The sequence below is a fragment of the Lonchura striata genome, chromosome 6 (genome assembly GCF_046129695.1).
Source record: "Lonchura striata isolate bLonStr1 chromosome 6, bLonStr1.mat, whole genome shotgun sequence".
In the NCBI taxonomy this organism is placed as follows: domain Eukaryota; kingdom Metazoa; phylum Chordata; class Aves; order Passeriformes; family Estrildidae; genus Lonchura; species Lonchura striata.
The window spans coordinates 26,957,261-26,985,056 of record NC_134608.1 but is presented as its reverse complement, the minus strand read 5'-3'; the positions used below and the strand labels follow the sequence as shown (position 1 = coordinate 26,985,056).

Sequence of the window (27,796 nt, the reverse complement as noted above, 5' to 3'; positions counted from 1 at the left end):
GCCAGCAGGTAGGCATGAGGACTACATGCAGTCTGCAAGCTTCCTGGAAGGATTTTGTGAAAGATATAAAAATATTTCCATAAACTCAGTCACACTTAATAAGAAGAGTGTTTAAAGCTGTTATATGAAATATGTACTATTTGTGATGGCATCTGATCTTATTTCCCTGTCTTTAATTCTGTTTTAAATAGGCTGTTGGAATAATTGGATCTCAGAGAAAAATCTATCATCCTGAAAAGCAGAACTGCTTAAATGGTTCCTTCTAATCGACTTTAAAGCATGGCATTTGCTCTAATACTTTTGCAAAAAAGAAAAAGCAATCAGTCTGCAATGTGATTGGTGTTGTGGGATGGTCTTTGAATAGCTCCATGGAAACCATGTTGACCAGTTGCACATCACTTCCTGTACTAGCTTATGTGTTTTTAAGATGGTGTCTAATACTTCTCAAACATGCAGTTTTATGTATTTTAAAAATGTATTTAGACAAAGTATCTCTTAGTAAATCTGACATACACAAGTTTTGTCATTATGCCCCTTATTAGGAGTTTTGATGTTACAATTATGTGGTGGTGTGTGAAGTTGGAGGCAAACATCTGGTGCTTGTTACTCAATGAAGAGCAGCTGAAATTGATGAAATAGCTGTTAATTGTGTGAACTGGAGGTCACAGGTCAGCAAGCTGTTACTGTGGTGAAATGGTCCATTGATGTAGTTACAAGTTAGAAAGTATGAAATTAAGGTGGATTAAATAAACAACTGTCTTGTTGGTTCATGCATGAATATTTTTTTCTTCTGTGGTTTATTTTCCTTAAGATAATTATGGCAAGCGTCATGTAATGTTTATGTTTTAACTTTTGGGCTTGAAAGTGATGGTTTGTTAATTTGTGTACTCGCATTGATTTCAGTTAATTAATTTTGTAAGATAAGGTTTTAAAATCATAATCTCTGATGTTTTTCCAGGGTGGAACTGTCCAGTGCTTTGAATTCTAGAAATCACTGCAATTTTCAGTTTTGTAATGGTGAACAAAGTAAATAAGGAGGTTGCTTTTCAGAATCCATTGGTGCCTCCTGCTGTATTTTATAGGCAATTTCTTTGTCCTCAGATATGCAGTAATGGATGCCTTTATTTTACATTTAGTAACTATTGGTTGTGCTTCACCTTGCCATGGTTTTTGTTTCTTCATTTCTGTTATAAGTTAGTATCTTTTAGAAGAAGCAGTAGTGATTTTTAGTAGATCAGAGCTTCAGGAGGCCCCTGCAGCTTCATTAGCTGTCTTTATATCTCTTATAAGCAAAACACAAATTGATAGAAACTGATCTTGAACTTGATGTACTGCTTAAAGGAGGAAAGAAAGTACTTGTGGAGGAAAATAGGTCACCATGATGATAAAGGTCTGTGTTTCCTTCATTAGTCTGTGTTAAAAGTTCTATGCTTGTAACTGGTGTTCTTTTACTAAAATAAAACAGGCTACAGACTACTGAAAGCAAAAGTTTACTGGCAAGAGAGATCTGTGAAAGATGCACTCCTCTAAGAGGAGATTGGATTAGAGAATATTCTTGCTGCTTTCAGTAACAGCTGTGACATCTTATTGTTGTTTGGTGTATCATAAGTTAGAAGATTACCAGTCAAAGCAGAAAGGATTTTCTATCCTCTTGATTAAAAAAACCTATCCTTCCATCTTTTAAAAATTTACTTTCTGTAGATAAAAGACTAAATGAAACCCCCACTGTTTCTACTGATAAATGTATTTTAAATTTTTGTAAACATGGAAGCTTTCTCAGTTATTGTAGTGATGGCCTAAAATACTAAGGCATCAGCAGAGCTTTGGACATTGTCACGGTCGCACAGTGGTGTTGGCAGAGCTGGGATTAGAATTTGAGAGTTCAAAGTCTTGTGTGCCGGTGCTCAGTCTGCTTTGTGTATTTTTACCTCATGGTTACAGAGTAAATAATTCAAGACAGAAGTTCATTTAGATGCCTAGATACCATGTCCAAGACAGAGTAGTTTGGTGGTGTTTTTTTTCTTTTTTTTATTTTTTTTTTTAAATTTTTTTTTTTTTTCCTGTGTGTGTGGTTGGTTTTGTTTTTTATTCGGAGCCGGGTAAGACAAGCAGGCCAGCCTCCTATGCCTTTCTAGAAATACTAGCTTTTTGGTACCCTTGGTTACCTGTTGTAGATGGGTTATTTAAGAAATATATAAGCTCTTGGGCCTGTACCAAGGCCTATAAATCTATATACTGTTTTTTTTTTGGTGTTAAGAAATAACTTAAACTTTTGCCCTTGTGTTCTATTGTTAATTGCTTGCTTTGAGAGCTGATTCTTTTCATTCTTTTGATGTATCGGCAGTCAGTTGTGCTCCCCAAGGAGCACTTGGGAAGAATTTTTGGGTTTTGTGCCAGGACAATTCATATTCAGACTAGAATGGCTATTTATGAAAGCTGCCCGGCCAGAGACAATTTATTGTAGTAGAAACAAGTTGAATTAATAGATGGCAGCAATAATAGGGTAGGGATTGCTTGTTTATGAACAGAGTATTTTAGTGAGCAAACACCAGCTGTTCATGACTAAGGATGGCACAAATCCAGTTGGGAGGCTGCATGCTTGTGCTGTCACTATGAGGCAAGCTCCCCAGTCAGATTTCCTTTGGCTCGCCTTTTCGTTCGGGAAGATTTACATTTTCACTATAGGATGAAATGTTTTTTGTGTTGTGAAGGACAGAGGAAGCAAAACCACATGGACCAAGTCAGCGTGTAGGCATAAGCAAGTGGCTTCTGCCTGCGGTACTGGGGGCAGCGTGTTGAAGGGCGGCATGTTTCGGGATTCCAGCGTAGCGCCAGGGGTTACGGGGTGGTGGTGCAGACCAGGCGCGAGATGGGAAACGCAGGAAGGGTGGCCTTTGGCGGGGCGGTTTCCCCGTTTGCCCCAGCGGAGCCCCCGGCTGCTGGCGGGGCGGGGGTGGCGGCCGCGGGCCGGCAGGGGGCGCCGCGGTGCCGCCCGGCTGGCGGACCCGCAGCAGGGCTGCTTCTCAGGCCTGCAGTTAAGGTACAGCATACTGATGGTGGAGGTAGGAGCTACTGTCGTAATAAAATTCATTTTAATTTCTTCTAACTGTTCATTTTGAAACTACTCAAAAGCCATCCAGCTTGCTCTTTTTACATTGCTTTTTTTTTTTTTTAATATTAAGTTTGTGAAATTAAACTATTTGTCCAGAGGATAATATCTGGCTGCTACATTCATAGATTAATTTACAATGCATATACATTTCTTGATGGTAAGGTAAAAATTCCATGTGGGAAAACAAATGAATCTATAAGAATTTAGGCAATAATGGGATTTTTCATTGAGTAATTGTAGCATGAAGGCAAGTTTTAACTTTTGTCCTCTTCCTATACAGCTTTTCTAATTGTTTGGGTTTGATTTCTACGTATCTTTAAGTCTGTTGCATAGAAAATCAGAAGACTTTAATAACTGTAGCTAAAGTCTTCATGCTTGTTTCTTGGTGATGAGAAGTTTCAATAAAGCTGGAGATGCCAGTTAGAATTGATTTGCTTTATTCGAAATGATAGCTTAAGTTCTAGATCAGTTGAAAAAAATGTGATAATAGAGCTTAAAAATTGTGCTATTTTTCAAATAAAAAGTGAATAAAATTGAAAATATATTTTAACATAGACCTCCTAAAATATATTACTTAAATCAGATAACTATATGCTTAATTTGAAGAAAAAGTCCTTTTTTGGGTCTGTTTTGAAGTTAAATACCCGTATCTTTAGTCTTCAAGTCATTGAAAGCCAAATGCAGGTTCCAGAGAGACTGATCTGAAAGGTGGAAAAGTGACCTTTTTTGTAATAATTTGACATGCTGTGAAAGTGGAGAGGCAGCTTGTAGAGTTGTGGTAATGCTGGGGATTCTGTTTTGGTAATTTATTTTCCAAATTCTGTATTGAATTTTTTTATTCCCATCAGGATGGAGAATGTGCAGAAAGGCCAAACAGGGTTGAATTACTGGTACACAATTATTAAGAACATTGAGTAGGAGCTAGTGCAGCCTGTTATGGAAAAGAAGTGCTGGAGGAGTCCTCTGGCTGGCAGAAAATTACAAACACTTCATATAAAGGAAAAGGGCTTTTAAACCAGTAGTGTGAGTGTTTAAAGCAAGTTTTCATTTCTAGGATAGGGTGAAGAAACTACAGTGGTATGTTTTTGGCTTTAATCCAGTTTACAGTTAGGTACTTAAATAGTGTGCTGTTGAAAGAGTTAGAAAATTAAGGATTAAAAGATGGCTATTCATTGTGTCAGTATGTCGAATGAGGAATCCATAGCTTATCCTGATTTTCAAGTTCCCTTTTGTCCTAGGTGTTGCTGCTTGCACTTTGGGATTAGCTCTAAGTCTATAATGACATTAAAAGGGTAAATTGAGAGTCCTGGTGGTGGATTAAGAGAACCAGCTTTAAAGTAACTGGCACCTTCACTTAGCAAAGCTGGAATTTCGGTCTTTGGAATGGACTACAGGTGCTGAATATTGGGAGCACTTCTAGTGTAGGAGATTCTTCACTGTATAGAACAATAACAGCTCATTAACCCGTGCCTTTATCCCTCCCAGGCTAAACACCAGGGAGCTCTGGTGGTTGGCAGAGTTGACTTCAAAGTAAAATACTGTCTGCTAGCATCCAGTGGGGATACATATGCCCTACCAAGTAAGGGAAAAAAATCTCAGAAAATATGAGCAAAAATGAAATTAATGCTGTCAAAGAATCTTTGGATGTTTAACACTAACACAGGCTGTGTTAACAGCTATTTATAGAAGCTTTTTGTGAACTCTTCTTTTTATTGTTCTTTTTTTCTCCATTTTTTCTCTCTGTTGGTATGGAATCTTTAATCAGGTCTGCTCCCCAATAAAACGTTTGGCAACTTAGAAAAAAGTAATGTCACTGGATTCTTCGCTGCACACAGAATTGTATGGAGGGGACCTTTGTGATAAATGAATTAAACTGGTTGCATTTGGTTGAAAATTTGTTACTGGAAAATCTAATTGATTTTGTAGTAAATATTCCCTGAAAAGCAGAAAAGGGACCCTACATAAAGAATGTGTTGGGAGGGATGAAACAGTTCTTAAGGATCTGCTCAAAGAGCTAAGAGGAGGAGAGATGTGGATCATTTGTCATTAGCATTAATTTATGCTATCTGAACAAGGACTATGTACAGTAACATTTGCCTGCCTAAGAGAACAAACATAATAGCAATTGAATACTTTCTTATCTGCATAAGGAGAAGAAGAGGCGGCAAAATTTATTGGCTTTTTTACATGACCTCTGTCTACCGGGACTTTGGCCTTCAACAACTTCATTTTAGCTTTTTCCTCCAAAAGAATTACAATTAAGTTCAGAGCTTGAAAGTCATTAATTTAGAATACTGCTGTCCTTCAGATCTCTATTACTCACAAGGCAGTGGCCAGATTCAAGGACTAAGCTGAAATTTAATTATGTAGAGAATCTTGCCAGAGAAGGTAAAGGAAAGGATCTTTCTAGTGAGGTTATCTGTGCCTGTAATTTGTACACCGCATAAATGAAGCTGTAGAATTCTCATCTCTCGGGGATATCTGTAAGAATATCTTCTTTGTCTATTGATGTAGCCTTTGATTTTCTTGGTAGATAGAGACTCTGTACCTGGTGACTGCGAAAACTAGTTTTTGATTCTTCATGTGGGTGAGAGAAGTTTCTAAATTAGAATGAAAACTTCACTGTATTTTTAATGGGTTAAGAGCTGCAGTGGTTATGTAACTTGTACATCACAAAGAACGTTTGTCAGAAATTTTTAGAGCAGTTTAATGGGCAAATAAAACTTTGCTGAGAAGATTAATGATAATGAAGTAGAAAGAATTACTTAGTCAATGATGTAAAATCAGAAGATCAAGAGGAGTTATAGTTTTTTATTCTGTAACATTTTTTTGTGTTCTTGAGGTCATCAGGGATCAGACGAGACCATGACAGTACCAGTACTGCAGAAATGGCAAATCCTAGCAGTAGTTAGCCTAGTTCTTAGCCTAGTTAGTTCTAGAGGCTGTTTACCTACAGTGAGGGAGCCTTAAAAGCCTTGATAAGAAGGTAAATGTGAACATTTGCAAAATTTTACGTAGCGCTTTTGCTGACATAGTACTTTTGTTTTTTCATGTGCTGACAGTATATTTATTTCTAATTTCATAGTCTCTGCTTGATGGAATTTTGATAAGGATCTTTTATACTGCACGTAGAGGCCAGTGATACTGCATGAGTTTGTATATTTTTCAAAGTAACTTCCAGTGACCGTGATTAAATCATATGAGGATAGTTACATTGTCACTTGCATCTTTAGAGCTTAAACTGCAAAACTGCAGAACTTGCAGTGAGGCAACCAAAAATAAGGTCTCTAGAAAATATTTTCCAAGTGTAGTAAACTTGAAGATTGATTCAAATTTCCTTTCACAGCTGGGCAGGTGAAAGGAAAAAGACAAATGTTAACTTGAGAACAGCTGTTTTGAACTTGGTTATTGCTATGCCATCTGGAGAGATGGAATGCTGTTTGTTTAATAGTACAGGAGAGAAATATGTTTATAAGGAGAAAAACCAGCCATAAGGAGATGGTGGAGTTTTGTTTTCTGAGTCCTCTTCCTGCCAGAGTGCCAAGGGAGGCTGTGGCAGTGGCGTGTGCTGCACTCTGAAAAACACTTAGTAGCAGGGGGATTTCTATGTGCTTGGGTGTGCTATAAGTACTGCAATTCTGTGTTTTAAGTATTACTTAAGGAAAAAAAAAGATGCACCATTGGTATGAGAAGTACATGGATATCAAAATAATGTCAGAAGACATAAGAGCGATCTTAGAGCTTTTTTCCCCCTCCTTGTTTTTTCCTAAGTTGCCTTTTTGGTTGTGCTTTTTATAGTCTATTCCTTCTGCCCAGATGTTTTTCTTTAGCTTGTGTGATGTTATGTATGTTTTCTTAGGATTTGATTTAGTACAATGCTTTGAAAGATGTGCTGTTTTATATGAGGTTAGGTTGTATGGGGAGAAAAAACTATTTATGAAGATCTAATTTAATTTTTTAATTACTACAACTCATGCATCTGGATTATATTTCACTCAGCATGAGAAGTATCTGGTAATTCTGATTAACAGTTTCACGTGGTAGCATCCAGGTGTGTGCATATTATTTCTTCTCTTGGGGATTTAAAACATTGTAAATGCTGGAAGAAATGATCTGGACTGTACTGTGCATGTTTTTAAAAAATCCCTTGGTAGCTGCCATAATACTTTTCTGAGATAATTAAACCTTGAGTAAAGGGTTATTGGCATTCTAGGGATGTTTACATGCTGCAAAAGCAGGGATATTTGAGAGAAAGAAAACCATTGCTTATTGGACTGATGCTCTCTGTGTAAGCTGCTACTTGTGAACTCTACTTGCCTAACGTGTTGAATTGCTTGATAAAGAAAAAAACCCTGCCTTAGGCCATCTCAAGTGAGCTTCTGTCAGTGATGGAAAGATTTCTGAAAGACTTTTTTCCTATAATCCTGTAGAAAGCACTAGGCTTATAGGAATACTTGTGCTTTTGTTAACATGAATCGTAGAAACTTGAGACCGTTATATTCTTCTGTTTGAAGACAACAATTTTATTGAACCATATCCATGAAAAGCAGTGCATGTCAGAAGCAGGCACTTTTCTTACTTTTGAAGAAGTGTGTAAGTCTTAGATAAATGGTCAGGTTTATTGTATTAGCTTGGTAATTTAAAGTAATAGCTGAATTTGTAAAGTCCTCTAGGATTTTCTTCTCCAGTCTGGATCCGTTTATTCTTTAGTTCAGGAAATCTTGGACACTTAGGTTGGATAATATCAATACAGTAGATGCAGTGCTGCTGACCCCCAAGAATCAGTGGCCTATAGTGGTGAATACCTGATTATATGTCCAGGAGGTCATGAAGTCATTCTAATTAATTTAGGTCATCTTAAATCTTTAGTCCCTTTGGTCTGAAAGTGAAGCTCTTGAGTTGTGAGGTCATTGCAGGCAATCAATAGTCAGTCAATCAACTGATCTTCCTTGCATGAGGGGGAAGATCCTCAAGAAATTCAGGGCAAGTATGCCATCGGGTTTAAAACACTATGTAGGTTTTTTGGTAATTACTTGCTTTCATTTGGGAAGGAATTGGGTGGAACAGCCTGTAGATGATGTTTTGATAAGTTTGATAAGCTGCAGACACAGATAAAGGGACTGAGTCATGAATGTTTCTAATCTGTTAAAATATGCATTTTGTGCAAGAACAAAGAAATTTTACTGGTTTGTTTTACCGTGTCTTTAGAGTCTAACATAAATATGGGTCTTTTAAATGTTTTTGAAATTGCAGCTTTCAACAAGGCAAGAAGAAGAATTTGTTGCAGTAACTCCTGAACTTTTGTCTAATAGTTTTCACAAGGCATCATAAAGAAAAAGCGTTAAAAAATCTACATTAAATAATCCATATAATTATATGTGCTTTGCTCTGTTTCGCTAATAAAATGTATATTGAATAACCAAATCCAAAATTGGTTTCTGCAGTAAAAACTTATTTTTTAAAGTGCATACTAGGTCAAATATGATAATGCTTTTTTAAAATTTATTTTTCTTATCTTTCCATCAAAACTGTGATAACAAAATGGCTTAATATAAGATACCAAATTATGAAATCACCTGAAAAATGAAGTACACATTTTGAAACACTGACAGTGGCAGTCTGATTTGACATTGTTGGAAAAGCTCCTCTTGCTGCTTTAACCTTTCAAACAAGCTCTTAAATATACTTGTTTGCAATTTTGCAAAGTGTTGAATACGGTTAGATTTCTATATTAGAGAAACTTGACATTCGGCACTTTAAAGGGCATGCTCTTTACTGCTTAATTTGCAGAACTTAGTAATTGGTACTATGTCTTACCATCTGTAGAAAAACAGTTTATTTTCCACAAAATATGTATGTGTATCTATTAAAAAAAGAATATAAAAAGGAGTTTTATAAGTGTAGACTACATAGCTGAAATATTTTTATTTAAAGTTTACTGCCGAATGTACCATATGTAGTTGAATAAACTCATTTTTAGCATACTTTTGTGTAAATGTATTTGATTAAAATGTTATACCTGCTTAACTAGCTTCAGAGACTTGCATTTCAGTAACTTCAAGATGTCTGCAGTGTACTCTGCCACTTAAATGGAAGACAAAAATATGTTTTTTATGTTTTTCACATTCTTTGTAATCACTGTTATGATTTAATTTGCATTCATTTGCATATACTTACAAACCTCCTGTTTTTTGCCTTTTTTTTTTTGTGGTTTTTTCTTGTTTTTGTTTTTTGTAACAATAAAATTTGATACCTTGTTTAAAACATTAAGGTGTTACTTTTGTATAAAAGTACAAGGAATAGTGAGAATGTTGGTTACAGTGCCGGTTAATTTAAAGTCTGTGGTCTGCAATGTAAGTAAGAAACTGTACAAGTAAGATAATTAAGAAACTGTACAAGTAAGAGTTCTGTGTGGAGAATCTAGCTCTCGTCAAGGCAACTGACCCAACTTGTAGACATTGTTGTATTTAATTCTTCAGTTGCTATTTAGAGAGAAAGGAAACAGTGATAACTGATGTCTCAAATCAAGGTTTTATTTTTATTTCTTGAAACAGTATTGAATTTTGCTCTGCTAATGATACAGAAAGGAGGACACTTTGAAAATTACGTTCTTTTTGCTTTTCTTTTCCACTTTTACTTTCACAGGCAAAAGAAGTTGGTTTACTTGATGCAGACATATATGGACCTTCAATTCCAAAGATGATGAACTTAAAAGGAAACCCAGAATTAACACCAAGTAAGTGGAAGGGATTTTTCTTGCTGTCTTTTCTGTACAGAGATGAGCATGGTCCACTCATGGGTGTCTCCTTGGTGTGGCACAGAAGGGATGCAAAGAGAAGATAAAGACTGAGTGTATGTATGTATTTATTTTTTTTTTTCTAATATTGAGGTTACTTACAAAGCTGCCTTGTACATCTAGGAGCATATTCAGAGTCCTCATGGATTTTTACTAGAGACTCTGGAAGGGAAGGTTATTTAGAGGTAGTTTAAAAATTGTTATATAGTATCCTACAGTAGATGATGTTCAGTTGAAGACTAAAACCCATTAATCTAGGGAAAGAGACACTAAAAGGAAAAACAGTAAGAGAAGAATCATTACTTGAGAGGCAATTGGCTTTAATGGTATGGGCAGCCTCCCTGGTTTGCTGATGTTACTAGATGAACAGAAAGGTCATTAGTATCTGGAAATGGGCTCCAAAGAGTCTCACAGTAAACAATTTGCCCTGTCTGTAACCATAGTGATTTCATAGTTGCTTGTATGAAATGTTGTTAAAATGATTCTGTTTGATTTCTCTTAAGCCAAATGTTCTACATCACTTCACTCATTTGTATTTGAAGTTGTGTGTTTAGGAGCACAGTGGTGGTCACTTCCCTACCAGAAGGTGAAGACAGTAGATAGAACTCCTAATTTTCCTTTTGCTGGGAAGAATTCTGGGGAAACATAAATTCAGATAGAGCAGTCTTCAGAGTAACAAGGTGACCCAAAGAAGAAAGATTCCATCAAGTCTGTTTGACTTTCCCCCAGGCCAGCCAAGGATGAAAATGAAGAATGGCTTTATTTTGATACTCTGTTCATATGATGTTTGAGTGTAAGGGAACATGATTTTTAGGGTGGTAGGGACCCTGAGGTGATATGGTTTTTTTATCCTTGTCTTTGATTATCCTCTGAGACAGTGCATGTAAGTAAAAAAGTTAAAAAACCATAACCACATACAAAACTAATTGCACACTGTAGCATCTGGTCGACGCATTAAAATGTGCTTGGATCCTTCTAAAGAAAGCACAGACTGGCCATACGTGTTGTCAGGGAGGGATCAAGGACATCTACCAGTTCAAGCAGGACATAGAAGGGCTTCAGTGAAGTAATCAACTGCAATGTTTGTGGGCAGCAATTGCTAGGTAAAAGGAAAGTTAAATATTCCTTCTGCTTCTTTTCATGCCATGATCTCTCTTTTATTATAGAAAGGTTTGGGTTGAAAGGAGGCTTTGAAGGTCATCTAGTCCCACCCTCCTGCAATGAGCAGGAACATCTTCAACTGGATCAGGTTGCTCAGACATCCTGATCTTGAGTGTTTCATGCCTACCACCACTCTTGGCAACCTGTTTCAGCATTTCACTAGCTTCATTGTAAAAAAATTCCTTCCTTATATCTAGTCTGAACCTACCATCTTCTAATTTAAAACCATTACTTCTTGTCCTATTGCAACAGGCCCTGCTGAAATGTTTGTCCCCATCTTTCTTAGTTCCCTCTAAGTACTAAAAGGCTTCATTGAGGTTTCCCTGGAGGTTCCCTTTGTCTAGGCTGAACAGCCATGATGCTCTCAGTGTTTCATCATAGGAGACGTGTTCCATCCCTCTATATCTACTCTAATATTATTGTAGAATGTTCATTTGTAACTCATCTTAATTTGTGTGTGTATATGGGTATTATGGTTGTTGATCTTTATGTTCTCACCTAGTATAAAGCATGCAGAATGAAACAGTGCCAGTATGTTTAAAGGTTTGTTATTAAGCTTGCAGTATCAGCCTCTGAAAACTTAATGTGGCAAACTTAGAATTTCTTATATGATTAAAATTCTGTCTCCTTATGGTTATGCCCTATACTCTGGATAAAGAAAAAGTAATGTATTTCCATGTACCGATGCACTGCATGTACTTATACAGACAGTTATCAAATTGAGTACTTCCTACATTTAAGTACCTAGCTTACAAATGCAGGTTTTATTTAGATAAATTCTAAGCGAGGAGAATACTTAGTTTTATTTGTTGGATTTTTGTTGTATCTTTTGAAGTCAAAAGGCCACTGAGTGATAAACACATAAATAACTGAGCCTTGTAATGTATTATCAGTAGGATTTGGATTCCTGATATAAATGGAAGTATTCTTGCATTCACGGGTCCTTGAACTCCATTGAGGTTATATGTCATACAGGCTGTGTTTTCCCATAATAGACTTTTTTTTGCTATGAATTTTGTATCTGAAGTGCATTGTGCAATATGAACACAAAAGGGACTATGTTGTGGTGTTCAAATCTCCTCTTTTCATTTTTATGTGATGTTGACTTAATTTTTTCCTCACTGAAAAATGGATTAGATAATTTTGAATTCCTTGGTTGTTTTGCTATGTATTTTGTCAACCCATACCTAATCTAAATTCATGTCTTGAGACGCAAATTAAAAAGCAAATTGCCCAGTTTATTTCTTATGATTGTGAAAATCAACTTCCTAGAAATGCAAGAACTTAACACTGTATTCATTCAGATATTGAGCAGCTCATTTTTGTTTCAGTGACTGGATATTTCTTGTAAACAACTGAATAGAATTCACTATAAGCTTTGTCATTCAAGCATGTTTCAAGCATTGTTAGAAGTGCAGAATTCAGTGTAATAGAAAAAAATGTGAAGATTTCCCTGAACTGAAACTGCTGCTGTTGTCTTGTAAGCAATAACATTTTGATCACTGAAATATCTTCTTTTTAGTTCTGTGTGGAATGCACAAGTAAATACCAGGATTTAAAAAACATACCTTTTTTTTAACAGACAGAAAAATGAATTAGTATATTTCAAAAGCTTGACAGATGACAGAAGTCTGCTGAGAAAGACAGTAATTTAGTATGATAACAAGATAGAGTTTGTATTTCAGGGATTCTGTTCACTACTCTGTATTTTTAAGTATTGAGTTGAGGAAACTGAAGAGTAACAGTGAGAGAAGTATTGTCAAAGATGGAGTAATTCTGAAGTAGGAATGACATAGGAAACTTTAATTAAAGTTTAATCAAGGATTCCTTTAATGAGTGACAGATGGGATAAGCTTGCAAAGAGGTAATCAATCATAGGTGTGTGTATATATATGTATGGTACATATAGAGATGTATATAAATATATTGATATAAAAACATGTATGACTCTTGTATTTTGATATAATGAGGTTTCATATTATCTTCTGGTTTCTTACTATATTTTCAAGAGTAAAAGCAGCTCTAAAGAAGTACTGCATAGCAACTGGGAGAGCCCAGGCAGTTCTGTGTTACAGAAGTGCATGAGTTATGTCTACATAACAATAAGTCAATTAACAACATTTTTCATAACATAACAATTTAAAAAATGTTTAAAGTCTTAATCCTTTCTTCAATGTGAGGCATGGATTTGAAAATGAATCTGCAGAGTAATCCTGGGAGGTTCTGGGTACTTTTGCAATGTTTGATTTCTGTTTCTTTTCTCACATGAAAGGGGATTAAGGATGCCCAGTACTATAGAAAATAAGTCTATACAGGAGTTATTACTTCTGAATAGAAATTATTATGGTTATGCTATAATTTAAGCATTCAAAATGAATTGGGAGTTCTTAGTGAGGAATCTGTATAAATGGAAGATACTACATTAATTTAATTTTGCAAACTGTAGTACATTAAAAAGTCTCCTAACATCTAATAGGCTGTCATTCAAAATACTTCAACTAAATGGTCAGGGAAATGTTGGTTAATAAGTTCACCACTGAATTTAATTAGCTAAGGGAGGATTATCTAACTCTGGAATTAATATTAACATCAACTACAATATATATGCAGGGCAATGCTAATAGCATAAGTTATGAAAATAGTACTTCTATTCTTTCCCCAAGTAATTTACTTAAAAGCAGTTTTCTGGCTTAGTGAATCGCATGATTTAATTTTTTTTCCTTTTACATCTGCCATTTAAACTAGGTGGCAGAGAGTAAAAACTTCTATTGCCAAAAGCATGTGCTATTTTGGCATATAGTTTATTTAGTTGGATTATGAAGGTTTTGGTGGGTTTTGACAGGTGACTTTACTCTTTCTTATTTCAAAACTTTGTTGCCATTTAATGATAGCTTCAGTGTCTTTAATTTCTTAATAAAATAGTATATTCAAAAGATCAGTAGTAGATGTCTGTTTTCACAATTTAGAATAAAATGTAATTTCGTAGAGAAAGCTACAGTGTTTGTGGCTGCCTCATTGAATTGAAGAAAATTGCAGGAACTATAGAAATGGGCACCTGAATTTTTTTACTGGGATACATTTAGATTTACATAGCAGACTCTCAGAATGTGAAAATTTGAAATAGTTGTGACTGTTTAAAGATGTCTGCTGGAATAATATTAAGGGATTGTGGCACATTCATTTGAGGGTCATAAACAGAAGATTTTGAGTGGACTAGTTAAATAGACAAAATATTATGTAGCATAATTATTTTGGTAACCATGAAGAAATTACTTGCTGTTTGCTAAGGATTTTACTCTAAAGGTAAGGCTTGAAGTCTTGAAGTTGTATCTGTTTTATTAGTGGAACTGCATCATGATTAATTAAAAAAAACCCCTACATTTGGTTATCTAAAATAAATACTTGTTGCAGATACCAGGTCTTGCTTGGTGAGCAAGTAATTTTTATATTGTGTATAGTCTAATGATATGTTTTATTGATTCTGTTTTGAAAGTAGCCTGAAATGAACCCCTGTGTTTTATTTTTGGTGACGTCTTAGCCCAGTTTGTCTGGATGGCGGAAGCATAGTATTTCCATGTGTCTTACATGTGACAAAATAATAATTGAGAGCATCATAATTAATTGTGGTTTGCATTTTGTTGGCTTTTTCAAATGTGATCAAGTTTTTGAAAATGAGAAGACTACTTGAGTGTTTAATATTTTCCTTGACTATTGCCCTCAAACCTGTAACGATAAACCTCAAGGTGAATCAGTCCAGCTATTGTTGAGTTCACTTGTGGAGAAAATCAAAGACCTTGGAAGGGAAAGGAGATGGTGGATACACAATTCTGCAAGTAATTATTTATAGGCATACAGTTGTTAGCTGCTGTTTAAAAGGAAAAAACCTCTAGGGAATTAATTTATTAAAATTTTATTCTTCATTATACATAAATTCATACAATTACAAAAAGTGTAAGATGAGAAATGTAGTGTAGTAATTAAAGCCTCTTACTGAGAGCAGTCTTTTTGGATAAATGGCAAATCAAATTTTACCAAGTGCCATTCCAGTATAAATTACTGAAACACCGTAACCTGAAATAATACATTTGAATTACTTGAAGGCAGATTTATATTACTCTTTATATTCTTAATCCTGCAGTGCGGTAAATTCCAAATTATTTGATTTGAATTGTGGCTAGCAGATACTATATTATAAAGTTTACTCTTGGAGGTAACAATGTTTTTTTGGTTCAACTGGAATGAAAACTGGAATTAAATTGCAAAATGTCTTTGATATAGGAACATGATAGATACCCTCTTCATTATACATACATAAACAGAAAAAATAAATCATACTTTTGTAGACTGAGTGCATTTACCTTTTTGCTTATTTCAGAGAAATAAATGTTTCCATTTCTCTGCTAGAAGAAAAATTGAAGGAGTGTAACTAATTCTGAGTTTTTTCAATATTTTTACCTTGAAGCTTCACTTTTGTGCATTTTTTTTCCTTTGTGGGCTTCTTGCTGTATTCTCTTTCCTTCTCCTTCTCTGCAGTACAATGTAGTGGCTTTTTGTAATAGAGAAATGAAGCAGAATAGATCAAAACCGGGAAAAAGTAGTTTAATTATTTCCCTATAGAGCCCAGAGGCCAAAAGTGACAATAAGAGTTTTAAAGCTAGCATCTCTTTCCCTTTGCTTTAGTTGATGGTCGTAATCATTTATATACAGAGTGTGATGCCATATGGTGTGGGATATCCCTTTTGTAACTTGAGATCAGCTGTTCTGCTTGTGTCCTCTCCCAGTTCCTTGTGCACCCCCAGCCTGCTTTGCTGGTGGGGTGGGGTGACAAGCAGGAAAGACATGGACTGTCTAACCACTGCTTAGCAATAAGAAAAACATCCCTCTGTTATTAACACTATTTTTGTCAGAAATCCAAAACACGGCCCTGTACTGGCTTCTATGAAAAAGAATAACTCTATCTTAGCCAAAATCAGAACAATTACACATAATCCTTTGAACAGTTTTTTTTCTCCCATGTGTTTTCAACTAAATTTCCCCCCTGTTGTGGTGTTTTGTTTTGTTTTGTTTTGTTTTGTGTTGTTTTGTTTTTTTTTTTTTTTTTTTTTTTTTTTTTGGGGGGGTGTCTTGATTACAGTACTGAACCTAAAAAGGCTGAATTGACACAAATGTGTTGAGTTCTGTAGTTTTGCTTTGAAAGCCATGAAATCCCTAGTTAACTGGAGTGTGGTTTTTTTTTTAAGTTGGGTCTTAAATTAAAGCTGATGTGTAAGTGCATCTCTACCCCTGGGGTTCCTGCTACTCCCTGTTCTAGTGTCTGGCACTGTTATGTGACTGACCAGGGCAGTCCCCCTGTCACAGTAGAAAGTCTTTGCTTCAAATGATATGAGCTTTCCCAGAGTTTTTTGGGTGTCAGGACAGATGCCTTAAACTGAATGTTGGGTTAGTCTATTAGATTCCTTGTGGATATAATGAAATAAAAGAACCTGCCTAAATTAGTCTAATAAAGCTTTTGATCCGCTACAAATAAAATTTTTGGCTCCTTGGGGATCTGAGGGCATTTAAAAATGTGTGTTATTTTAGCAATTGTAAGGAATTTGTGATGGAAGGTAATGGCATGATGCTTAAAACTAGTCCTGTGTTTTAAACCTATTTTAAGCCTAACAAGTTAGTGCTGCTTTAAAATTTAACGAAGATGCTTCTAAATCACTGTGTTCTTTACTTGAGCCAGATTTGCTTTTAAAGTACATGTCTTCCAGCAAGCAATCAGTTCTGTTGCTTTTAGGTAGGACTGATAAAGTCATACCTGCAAAACTGTTCTGTTAATGAAAAAGCTTTTACAGAGCTTTGTTTCCTCTGCAGTCTGCCGGGAGGAAAAAATGTGTAATACCTTCTCAGGTAATGGGACTGGTAGACCCTCTAAAGATGAGAATCAAATCTCTTGGGAAAAGTTGCATTTCATTATGCATATATATCTTGAAATTGAACGGTGAGCATGGAATTATGCTCTTTAAATCTCATTACTAGTTTGCTTTAGTTAAGTATTTGGGATGTCTTTGTGGTTAGATAACACTGTTAGTGCAGGATGTAATGGGCAATCACAGTCTTCTTGTGTGGAGCTCTTCAAGCTTAAAATACAAATTGTAGTATTTCTGGGGCAATCCTGCAAATAACCTTACAGCACAGTGTGAAATTAAGCCTGAAGTCTCAATTAGTCTGTCACTTGCCATAGAATATTCTAGGCTTCTGGCATAAGTAGTTAAAACAATGATTTCTGTTGAAGCAAGGATTAAAAATGTATGACTTTGACTAACCTTTTGATAATGACAGCATCCTTTACCCTCTTCCATAGATTGGTGTCACTGTTTTATTTCAAGGTACCTTGGGGCCCTGTTGAAGTTCATTCCTCTCCGCTCAGTGGTATTTCTTTCCTCTTTACCATTCTGTGGGTGGAATTCACTTGCCTTTGCTTTGGAAACCAGTACTACTTTAAACATGCCTGGGGTATGATGTCAGGCTTCTAGCTGCCCCTTCAGAAGATATGTCTCTCCCTATGCTCTCTGTCAAATCTGCTAGCCATGTACAAATTTCAGCTCCCTAAGGCATCCAGAGTGGCAGGAGGCATCTATGGTTACACAAGTCAAGCCCAACTATTTTTTTACTCTTCCTGTCCAATGTCCCCTCCCTCTCTCCCTCTTCTCCTTAGTTCAGATGCTTGAAAACTCAGAGAAACTTTATTTAATAATTATAAGCTACCTTTCCTTTTCATAAACAGTATAATGCTTTCTAAGGTGTATCATAACATGACAATCTTGTGGAATAACCTTCTAACTTACTTGGTGGGGTAAGACAGAATGTAAGCTTTTGCTTGCACTAGCGTATTGCTCAACAGATCACTTCCAAAAACTAAGCCAAGACTTGGAATGACTCCTTGTGACTTAACTCTGGGCTCCATCACGTCTAACTATTATTTGGGAAGACAGAAACCATAATGTTGAATGTAGTCCTGATTCCTTTTTGTCTCCCTAGCTTTATATGCTGAGCATGAGGCCATATGGTGTGGGATATCCCTTTGCTCAGTTGTGGTCATGTGTTCAGGCTGTGTGCCCTCCCAGTTTCCTGCGCATTCCCTGCCTGCTTGCTGGTGGGGTGGTGTGAGAAGCAGAACAGTTTTTGACACTGTGTTAATCACAAATCCAAAACATGTAACCATGCAGTTACTGTGAAGAAACATAACTGTACTCCAGCCAAAACCATATACATATATATATATGTAATGTAATTCTGCACACACCTTCTGTGCTCTACTGACCCCGTGACCCTGGCCATTGTTGAACATCTATGTCATTTTTTTTTAGAGAAAATTTGGAGTAACTCAGTTACCTTGTTAGGAAAGTCTGTTTGCAAGGCATGATTTGTTTGGGGAGAAAAAGCTTAGTAAAAAAGAATTTAAAAATGCATTTTCATTGATGTAATGGACATCCATCTTCATTACATCAATGTTACTCTTCCCCATGTGAGTAACAATTCAATCTTCAGACCAGTCCCAGAACTCTTTTAATCAGCAATCTGCTATAATGCTGTCATAAACTGACGCATCTGCCTTTTCTAGTGCCCTACTTGTATTCTGTCAGAAAAGGCATTTACTGATGTCATTGGTGCTACATTGATCTTGCTGATCTGATTTTGTATGTTCAGAGAAAACACAGCAGTCTTTTACTTAGGGCCATCAAGCCTACTAGAAAAATTGCAAACTAGGCTATTTTATTTATCTCTTGGCATAAATGGTATGCTATTGCTGTGTGTTATGATTCTAAGAAATCTGTTTTGTTGTGTTTTGGAGCTGTATGATAGGCTTCTGATAACAGAAAAGCATACTATAAAAGCAATGGGAATTAGAGATGTTAATGAGATCTTATTAAGCTAAATCTTCTTTACATGTTATGTTTTAGAAAATCTTCATGAGACCCACAGTGAAAGAGAAGGAAGGCATGTTGCTTTTGATGAGACAAGGGTGATTACCAATGCCCACTGAAGCACTTTAGATTTGAGATTAGTCTTAAGAATGATTTTTAGCAGTAGGCAAACAGTGGGGAGCTCTGCAGTATTTTGTATTACTTTGAAAATATGCAGAACACTAGATCTAGAATATGCGGCAAGTTGTGAATTGTTCCTCTGCATTGTATAAATTTGATTAAATCTTGCTGCTCAGAGAATTTTATAGTCCTTGTTGTTAACCAAAGAAAATGAGATGCAGTTTTAGTAAAATAAAGTTCTGCTGTTGAGAAATAAACCATGCATATATTTTTAAAAACAGAGGCCCCTTTTGTTGCTCTGTAGGTCAGTGTTTGTCTGCTCACAGGAACTGTCCTATTTTATGAAGGAAGGGGAGATGTTGGAAGGTGTGTGTGCTCAGCCTGTGCACTTCTCTGCACAGAAGAAATTGTCCATGCATGTTGAGATGTCTGACTCACATAGTGTAGCCCAGTTGGACTGAACTGAGAAGTGGCTTAGTGTTTTGGTGAACTTGCCAGAATAATGCATCTTTTCCATTCATCTTGCTCTCCAGTTCCTGAACCTCATGATCGGCAGTCAAAGCTTGGCCTCCCCTTTTAATTTTGTTTTGTCTTAAAATTGTCCCTATTTTGTGATAAAAAAAATGAAGGAAACCTTGAGTCTGCAGTGGTATACACTGTTGCAAATACACTTTTCCTATTTCTTCTTTTTTTAACCACTCTCGTAGGTAAACATGAAGCAATTTCTCTCAATACTTCTAACAGTATTTTAACTTGCGGTGTATGTCTTGTTTACCAGGTCACCAAAACAGTGCCTAGAGATGGCTCTAGGCCAAAGTTCCAATGTCATCAGCCTCTTCATAACTAAACTGTCTTATTGCAGCAGGGGAAGTAAGACTGTGATTGCTAGAAATGTGGTTAGACAGTATAATGCCACCAAAGTAAGTCCTGACTCAACACTGAAGAGCTGCACAAGTCAAGAAGAGCTGTATGCACTGGTGCAGTGTATCAGTCCAAGCCAATCTCTTTTTCAGCTCCCAACTCATTCCTGAATGCAGTAGTCATACAACATTTGTTTATCTTCCTGTTTTGTTGTTTTTAATTTGTAAACCAAAACATCCAATTTATTCTCCACCATATTTCTACAAAATTACATGGTTTGAATGCTCACTTGCTTGATTGCTTGGAAGCTTTCATCTGTAGAGTTTAGCTGTTTAATTTGTATGTTCTTGGTTGTTTTTTTTATTTGAATTTGGAGTTCAGCTTTGAGTGCATTGTTTTTATTTTACTCACATTGTTTTTATTTTCCTCTCTTTATGTATTTTACTTCGGGTGCATCAAGGATTTCTGTCAAAATCTACATTGTTGTATATTTTCTATTGTTTAAAGTATTCTTCCTATTTTCTGCTAGTCCCTGCCTGTGTGTGCTCTTCCAAGATATCAGCTAAACCAAATAAAATGCCATTTGTTGTTTTTGTGAGTGTGTGTGCCATTTTGAGATAAGGTGTGGATTTAGATGGTAGAAACCACAAGGAAGAGTTTCGGCTTTTGCGAGATTTTGTTTTGAATGCCTTCTTTTTTATTGTTTTGTTTGCTTTCTGCTTGCATGCCTTTTTGCGGGCAGAACAATTACAATATTCCCTCCCTGCTTTTTATTCTTGACACTGGAAGGTATAGAAGTAAGAAGTATGACAAGGATAATGCATCTGCAATATTCAAATAAGCATCTTTTGTTACTACAGAAATTTGAGAAGATTTGCAGATTGCTATCAACCTGAAGAAATCTGTGACTAATTACTTGAAGCTGTTGACGATGTATAGTTTAGGGTTGGCTTTATTTGGTATCTCTGCTCTGGGGTTTCTGTAGCAGATTTAACAGAAGGAGACAAATTCCCCAAATCTCTAATATGTTAATGGGAATACTCCTCTGATTCATGAGATTAGTAGATAGAGTAGATTAAAAAATAAGAATTAAAATCCCACCATATTTTATGACTTTGGTTTTTTTCCAATATAAATGACTCAGCTTTTAGTGATTACTGATAGGGAATTTATGCCTTTCAGCATAGGGATTTCATAAAATTAGATTGATTTTAGCAGCACAAAGTGACATTATATTATGGACAAACACATTGTTATTCTGGCAGAAGATGAATGGTATTAGTAAAATGTAGCAGCCTAAGAAGTGGAGTCAGATTCTTGGACAGAGTAGGTAAATCCATACATTTAATGAAGAGATGGGGAGGAAAAATAATTGTTTAAATAGAGATAATTAAAAAACTGTTAACTGTTTAAATAACTATTTAAATTGCTCTTGAAAGAAAAAAAAGTGTAAGCTTACTTCTTTAAAAAAAAAACAAAATACTTTAAAACCATCTCCCCTCCAAAAAAAACCCCCTTGTTTGCTTTTGTTTTAGAAAATCTAATGAGGCCACTTAAGAACTATGGAATCGCATGGTAAGCATGTGTTTTTATTTAAATCAAGTTTATTTTCACATGTACTTGGTATTGTGCTGTAAACCTCAAGTTATTGTTTATTGTTTCAGCATGTCTATGGGTTTCTTGATAGAAGAGACTGCCCCGGTTGTGTGGAGAGGGCTCATGGTAATGTCAGCTGTTGAAAAATTGTTGAGACAGGTAAGGCTTAGTTATGTATTTCTGCTTCACAGTAATCAGTTATTTTGAAATGCATTTAACTGATACATGAATATCCAAAACTTTATTTCATATGTTAGTGGTTAAATTCAGGTAAGGGAGGAAATTGATACTTTTGTGTTTACCTCTCCACCTCAAACAGAGCTGTTGTTCTATGCCTTTGATGAGTGAATTACCCCAATTTGCCTTCCATCTCATTTCTTTTTATGTTTCTTTATGCAATTGTTAAAAAAAAAAGCATTTTGAAGTTGCCTAAGGATTTGAATGTATAGGTATCTATGCATATCTACAGCTGTATTCCCTTATGTGCTTGTTAATTCACCAGCACTAAGGATTCTTGGATGGCATTTGAAGTGACAGGTACAGGAAAATCATTAGCTACAATCTCTTTGTAATGCAGATAGATTGTTAGTTAATAAATCTAGTGGCATGTAGAAGTGGGATTACTTCTTTATTCTGTGGCAGATTTTTTTTCTTTTATTTTGAAGAGATCTGTGGAGTGCTAATGAGACAAATAGCTGAAAAAATGCATTAAGGTTGCATGTTTAGACTTCGAAGTGACCCACATTGTTCACAGCTGGCATCCATTCTAGAGATCTACTGTGTACAGCCTGGAGATCACAAGGTTTCTGTTTGTCTTCTTTAAATGCTTCCAAATATTCTGCTTCTTTAATGACTGAAAATAATATTTTTCAGCCTATTTCCATTTTTACTGAATTCTCCTTTAGCACAGATTTTAGAATAGTGGCACATACTGCTCTAGTGACAGAAACCATATGTCTGCCAAAATTTCAGGAAGAACATCTTTGTCAAGAATTGACCTTTAAAAGTAAGGGGTATCCATGCCAATAGCTGTGGAGACCATTCTGACCTCTGTGTGCTGTGTTGCACTGGCTGGCTCAGGAAACTAGAATGTAAAACCTTGAAGGTAGTACTAAAGCTAGCACCTGCTGTATTGGCATGCTCTGCCCTGGAGACTGGAGGCTGGCAGGCACTGCAGTGCTGTTCTCAGTCCGCAGTGTCCCAGATGGGGAGTGTGTGCCAGCATCCTTGTGCAGGGTGCGGGTGATGCTGTGTAATGAGCTCCCTGCTCCCTAGCAACCAGTGCAGTTACATGCTGGCCAGCCATGCTGTGGAAATGAGACAAGTCCATTAATGCTCAGGGTATCACTGATTTCCCTGGCAGTGAAACCTAAACAGTGAAGGAGGAAGGCTTTATGGTTAAATTTCTCTTGTTCACATGCAATGTGCTTCTGTGTGATGACCGGGATAGTCTTAAATGTGAGCTGGAAAAGTGCATCTCTTCTTTTGAAGAGAAGCTCACAGATCACAAGGGAAAATGAACAGGTCTGTCTGATGTCCAGGTGGCTTTAAGAAAGGAAAGAATGCATGTTCCAGACTGAGATGTGCTATTTTGTTTTTAAAAACTGTAGTTTCCCTTCTGCAGTTACCAGCCATTCTCAGGAACGGGTTAACTGTAGGACCAATAGTTTAATAACCTTGGACACCTAAACAAGAGAGAACCACAGCATGTGATGATCCTTTTAAAGATACTATTGTTCTATTTTATATTAGAAATAGTTTTGTGTTCTATTGGGGACTTAAAACATTTTTGTTTTCTCTTTATCTGTTCTGGTTGGTCTTAGCTATTACCTCTTGTTTTACAGGATAAAGTTGCTTCCAACAATTAAATGCTTCTGCTGGTATTTAAGTTTCCAAACCCATATTCTTTAGAAACAGCTTATCTCTTTAGCTGCATAGAAACCATTTAAATTAGCTCCCTAATCTAGATTTGGAGTATAATGTAAGTGTAAGAAGTTCCTGTGCATTCAGAAAAGCTGGTAAAATACGAAGTTCTTAAAATAGTTAATTCAGCCTGATAGAAAACATAGATGTTCCCAGATGTTTTCCCTAAAAGCACTGGTGTTATTTCATTTTTGTGTTTACTGTTAGATGGTGGAGAGGTTTTTTAATTGTTTGATAGCATCAAGACCATGCATTCACTCTATGAATAATTTTGGATGTGTTTTGGTTCTTTCCATATGATCAAATATGTTTTTTTAGAGTCTGTCATGCTTCTGATGCTTCAGTACAGCATTTGAATTGCTTAGTTTCCAAATTCTGTAATGGGGACTTGTTGACTCATAAAGATGAGTGCCTGTAATGAGTGTTTCAATGCTTCTCTTACTCTTGGAACTTCTAAAAATTTATGGAATTCTTACTTTGTTAAATGTATTCGTTAAATATATACATAATGCTTTTTGTATATACTTAGTGCACATGATCTCGCTCTTTGTAAGACAGGTTTATTGAATAGTGTCAGAGTGGTAGATAATGGGCAATAATAGTCAAGTAGTGAGTACTTGGTGTTTCTCTAATGCATATCTCGTGAGCAGGGATGTTTTTTTGCAACAGACCATATTGTTCTCCTTTAGCAGAATTTGAAGGAAGTGTGCCTTATAATACCAAGCAAAGTAAACAGTTCAGGTTTCTACATTACTTACATTACCTATATATTGATTAGTATATAAATGAAAATATATAGCATTTTGATTCTATAACAAAATAATTGAGCAACAGAAAAGAAGGAAAGTGATGCTCTTAAGCTATTGAAAGAACAAGAAATACAGAAGGAAATGATATTTCACCTGTAACGAAAGTGAATTGCAAACAGTAATGGAACATTTGATCTTTATAAACATATGCATAACTCTTTCTGTTAAATATATCTCTAGTTTGTATGTCTTGAAATTGCCAAAAATTTTATTGTGGCTGAGAAGTGGCTTCTTTGTTAAGATAAAAAGATGTACTGTAGGCCCATTTACACTGCAGGATGGTCTATCACTGATCTCGGTTGTAACTCTTATTTTCTTGTCCCAGATACCTTCATGTAAAAAGTCTTTCACCTCTGTTAACACTTTTGAATCTTGCTTGCCTGTAGGTGAGGTAGATGAGAGTATTTTTTTTAAATTTAAGTTTTAAAAGATCATTCTTTTCTCTGAAGGTATAATTATAGTCTAGGTAAGGAAGCTTTCATAGCTCTCCAGTGTCACCCATGGCACTGGGCTTTTCCTATGCAGTTTTCACTTCACTTGAAAAGCTGCCTACTCTTTTGTCTGGTCCCATTTACTTTGTTCCTTTACTCTGTGTCTTAATTCAGTGTGATGGTATTTGGTTCAGATTAAGCAACCTACCTCAAAACTCATAATCTTGCTGTATTTGTTGTGGGACTGATTTCTGACTAACCTTTAGGCTAAGCACAGTAATGATACAATTTTTTTGAGAGTTGCCTAAAGCCTGTACTCGAACAGTAATGTGTCTGAAAAGCTGTTGAAATAAGCATCAAGTAGGTGGCTAAGAACCTTAGACATAAAAAGATGATAGAAAAAAAAAGAGAAGGCAAGCAAAACTTGATCTCTGATTTGAACTGCTTTTTCAGCAGGGATTTCAAATACCATTACCACTGTCCCATACACTCCATATGGCAAGTTTTCTAGCACCATTCTGTTTTCTGACTTAGGACATCTTGAGAGTTGATGGTGAAAGAGCAGTTAGGAGGGTGAAGATACAAACCTGCTGTATGTCATGGAATGTGTTGTGGCAATTATTCTGCCAGAAGGCTCCAAGAAAGGAAGTGACTCTGTGCTGACTGCCAGTTTACTGTCGCTATAGTCATAGAAGCAATACAAATGGAGGGGGCTTCCTGTTTAGAGAGTAATCAGTAGAACTTTTAATATTAAAAGATAGCAATTGTTGGTTTCTCTGATCTTGGACTCACTATCTTATTCTGTGTGTGTTACCTAGTTGAACTATCAGCAGAGAAGGAAAAAAAAATCAATATTCTGCACATAAGTCTGCTTCTCTTAAAAAAAAAATAGGACTACAGATAAAATGCAAATGCATATTTTATTATGTAATATTCTCCTTGTATCTTTCTCCAATCAGTAGATAAAGTTATATCACTACTGGAAGCAAGTGTTGCCTACACAACATGGATTATAGATACCAACAATCATGTTTTGTGTAAACAGTCCCCCTGAAACTAGCCTAGAAGTATGTTCTTTTTCCAAGGCGTGGATTTTGGGTGGATAAACACCCTTAATAGGATTTGTTACCCTGATATGACATTTTAACCTATGTTTTTGCAGGCTAGTCAGATCTTAAGAGGCAGGACTCTTATAGTTCTTCTTTATCGTAGTTTTCAAGAGTACCTAGAATATTTTTTGCATCTTTGGTATACTATGGCTATAAAGCAGAGCCTCAGTGCTTCTAAGTATTTGTGAATCCTAAAGGTTCCTTTGATGCACTTGATAGGGATGAAGCCCTGTTCCCAGAAAGATGATGTTTTTCCTGCAATGGCTTAATTATAATGAGTCCCTAAAATACTCTTATTATTATCAAATTGTAGTTCCTCCAACTCTTTCTTCCTGCTTATTTTAGCACCACTTTAGCCGCTGTTTTAGTCAAGGTAGGTGTTGAAAGAAAATGAAAATAAAACAAAGTTTCACTGGGATGGGTATAATTAGAATGAAAGAATACAGTGAAGTTATCAGAAAGCAAATTAAATAAAACTTCCAATGCAGAGCCATTATCAGCAAAAGGAAGTGTAGCCTTGAACTTTGATGCTTGGACAAGTTTTGTTCCCTGTAAATTCATGTTGAAAACCATAAATTAAACAGAAGAAGGATCAAAGTTATTAGCTAACCCAGAGCTGAATAGGACTGTAGTCTAAAGATTCAGGCTTATCCTTTAAAAAATTTGAAATCAGTAAAATTTGAAATCAGTTTATATGGTTATTTAATCTGTATGTAATTTTGAAAATTTGTCTAGGAATGAGGACTCCATGTGCTACTTACTTTCAAAACCAGCACCTGCTAGAGATAGTGATGGTAGCAATTGTATAGTGGAGTGTATGAAACTTGGACCTTTTTTGTAAGGATTCTCTGATGCTTAGTTATCATACATAGGTAGTTGCTGAGTATATCATGTTGTCACTGTGAAGAAAATTAACTCTACTGCAGCCAGAACCTGCACACATACATTGTAAGGAATAGGGAAGATAGAGACAAATGGATAAATAGTCTTCAAAATAGTGAGCAGACTATGGGTTGTGAGGTCTGGGCTATTTCAAGAGCCCATATTGGAAGCTGCCATAAAAGCAACCGTTGTGTGAATAGAACAATAAAAACTCATGTTTAAAGATAGGGGATTAAGGTAACTTTGAAACAGAAGTAGTATTTAATTTTTGGAAAGCAAATACTATGGAGGCTATATTGTTTTGGGTTTCTGATGAGTCTGAAGTGACTCATCTCTATAGAGGAGATTATAAATAATCAATACTATTTTTGTTTGGCCACTAAGTGGCCTTACTTAGTAGATTCCGACATCCAGTTGCTACTGTTTGAGAAGTGTGTATGTAATTATTGGCATCCTCCTTTCCACCATTTACATTGGAGAGGTTGCAGGTATAGATTAGGGCTGGAATTTCTTTAGGGGTGGTTTATTTAGCTGTAAGTTAATGCTGCACTTGAGAAGACAGAAATAGGTAAGGTATTGAGAGCAAATGTATTTATACCTGGTAAAATAGCCACCAAGTTGGCATTGGTTGTTGTATTGTCCACATTCTAGGCAGTCAAATGTTCTGTACATGGTGTCTGTCAACATCAGTCCAATCTTCTTTGGCATGTGTGTGCATAACACTCTTGTCTTATAGCTCAGAAATTCTTCAGCCTGTAATTTTCAGCTTTGCACTGCCTTATGTGTCTGTGTGTATAAATGCATTTCTTATAAACAGAACAATGGAAAAAGTAAGGGAAAGCTTTCTGTATTAGGAGGAACAATGTGGATTTGATTTGAAGCAGTAAACAACGAGAACATAGTCACTGAAGTAGTTAAGTACTATGTGCTGAGCCATTTGTCTGATTGATGGGTATGGTTTCCTAAGAGTCGTCCTTTGGCTTCTGTTTGTGACCATGTATTGTCTTTTGCCTTACATTTTTGGCACCATGGAAATTTTGTTCTGCATTTCTGTAGTGTTCGGCACTATGGTGAACTATATGT

The 27,796-nt window shown here is 36.0% G+C and overlaps 1 protein-coding gene across 4 annotated transcripts in view; it reads left to right on the top strand.

Annotated features, from left to right (window-relative positions):
• The window catches only part of NUBPL (NUBP iron-sulfur cluster assembly factor, mitochondrial), a 284,585-nt gene that overhangs the window by 211,788 nt on the left and 45,001 nt on the right, over positions 1 to 27,796 (top strand). Inside the window, exons 1-4 of one of the 4 annotated variants that reach the window (XM_077784051.1) lie at positions 2,074 to 2,748; positions 9,758 to 9,848; positions 21,499 to 21,538; positions 21,628 to 21,718. In XM_077784051.1, the coding sequence (XP_077640177.1) occupies positions 9,812 to 9,848; positions 21,499 to 21,538; positions 21,628 to 21,718 (168 nt within the window). In that variant the 5' untranslated portion in view covers positions 2,074 to 2,748; positions 9,758 to 9,811. Of the gene's footprint in view, positions 1 to 2,072; positions 2,749 to 9,753; positions 9,849 to 21,498; positions 21,539 to 21,627; positions 21,719 to 27,796 lie in introns of those variants that run through there. The other 3 variants (XM_077784050.1, XM_021542657.3, XM_077784052.1) reach the window with 3 other exon arrangements.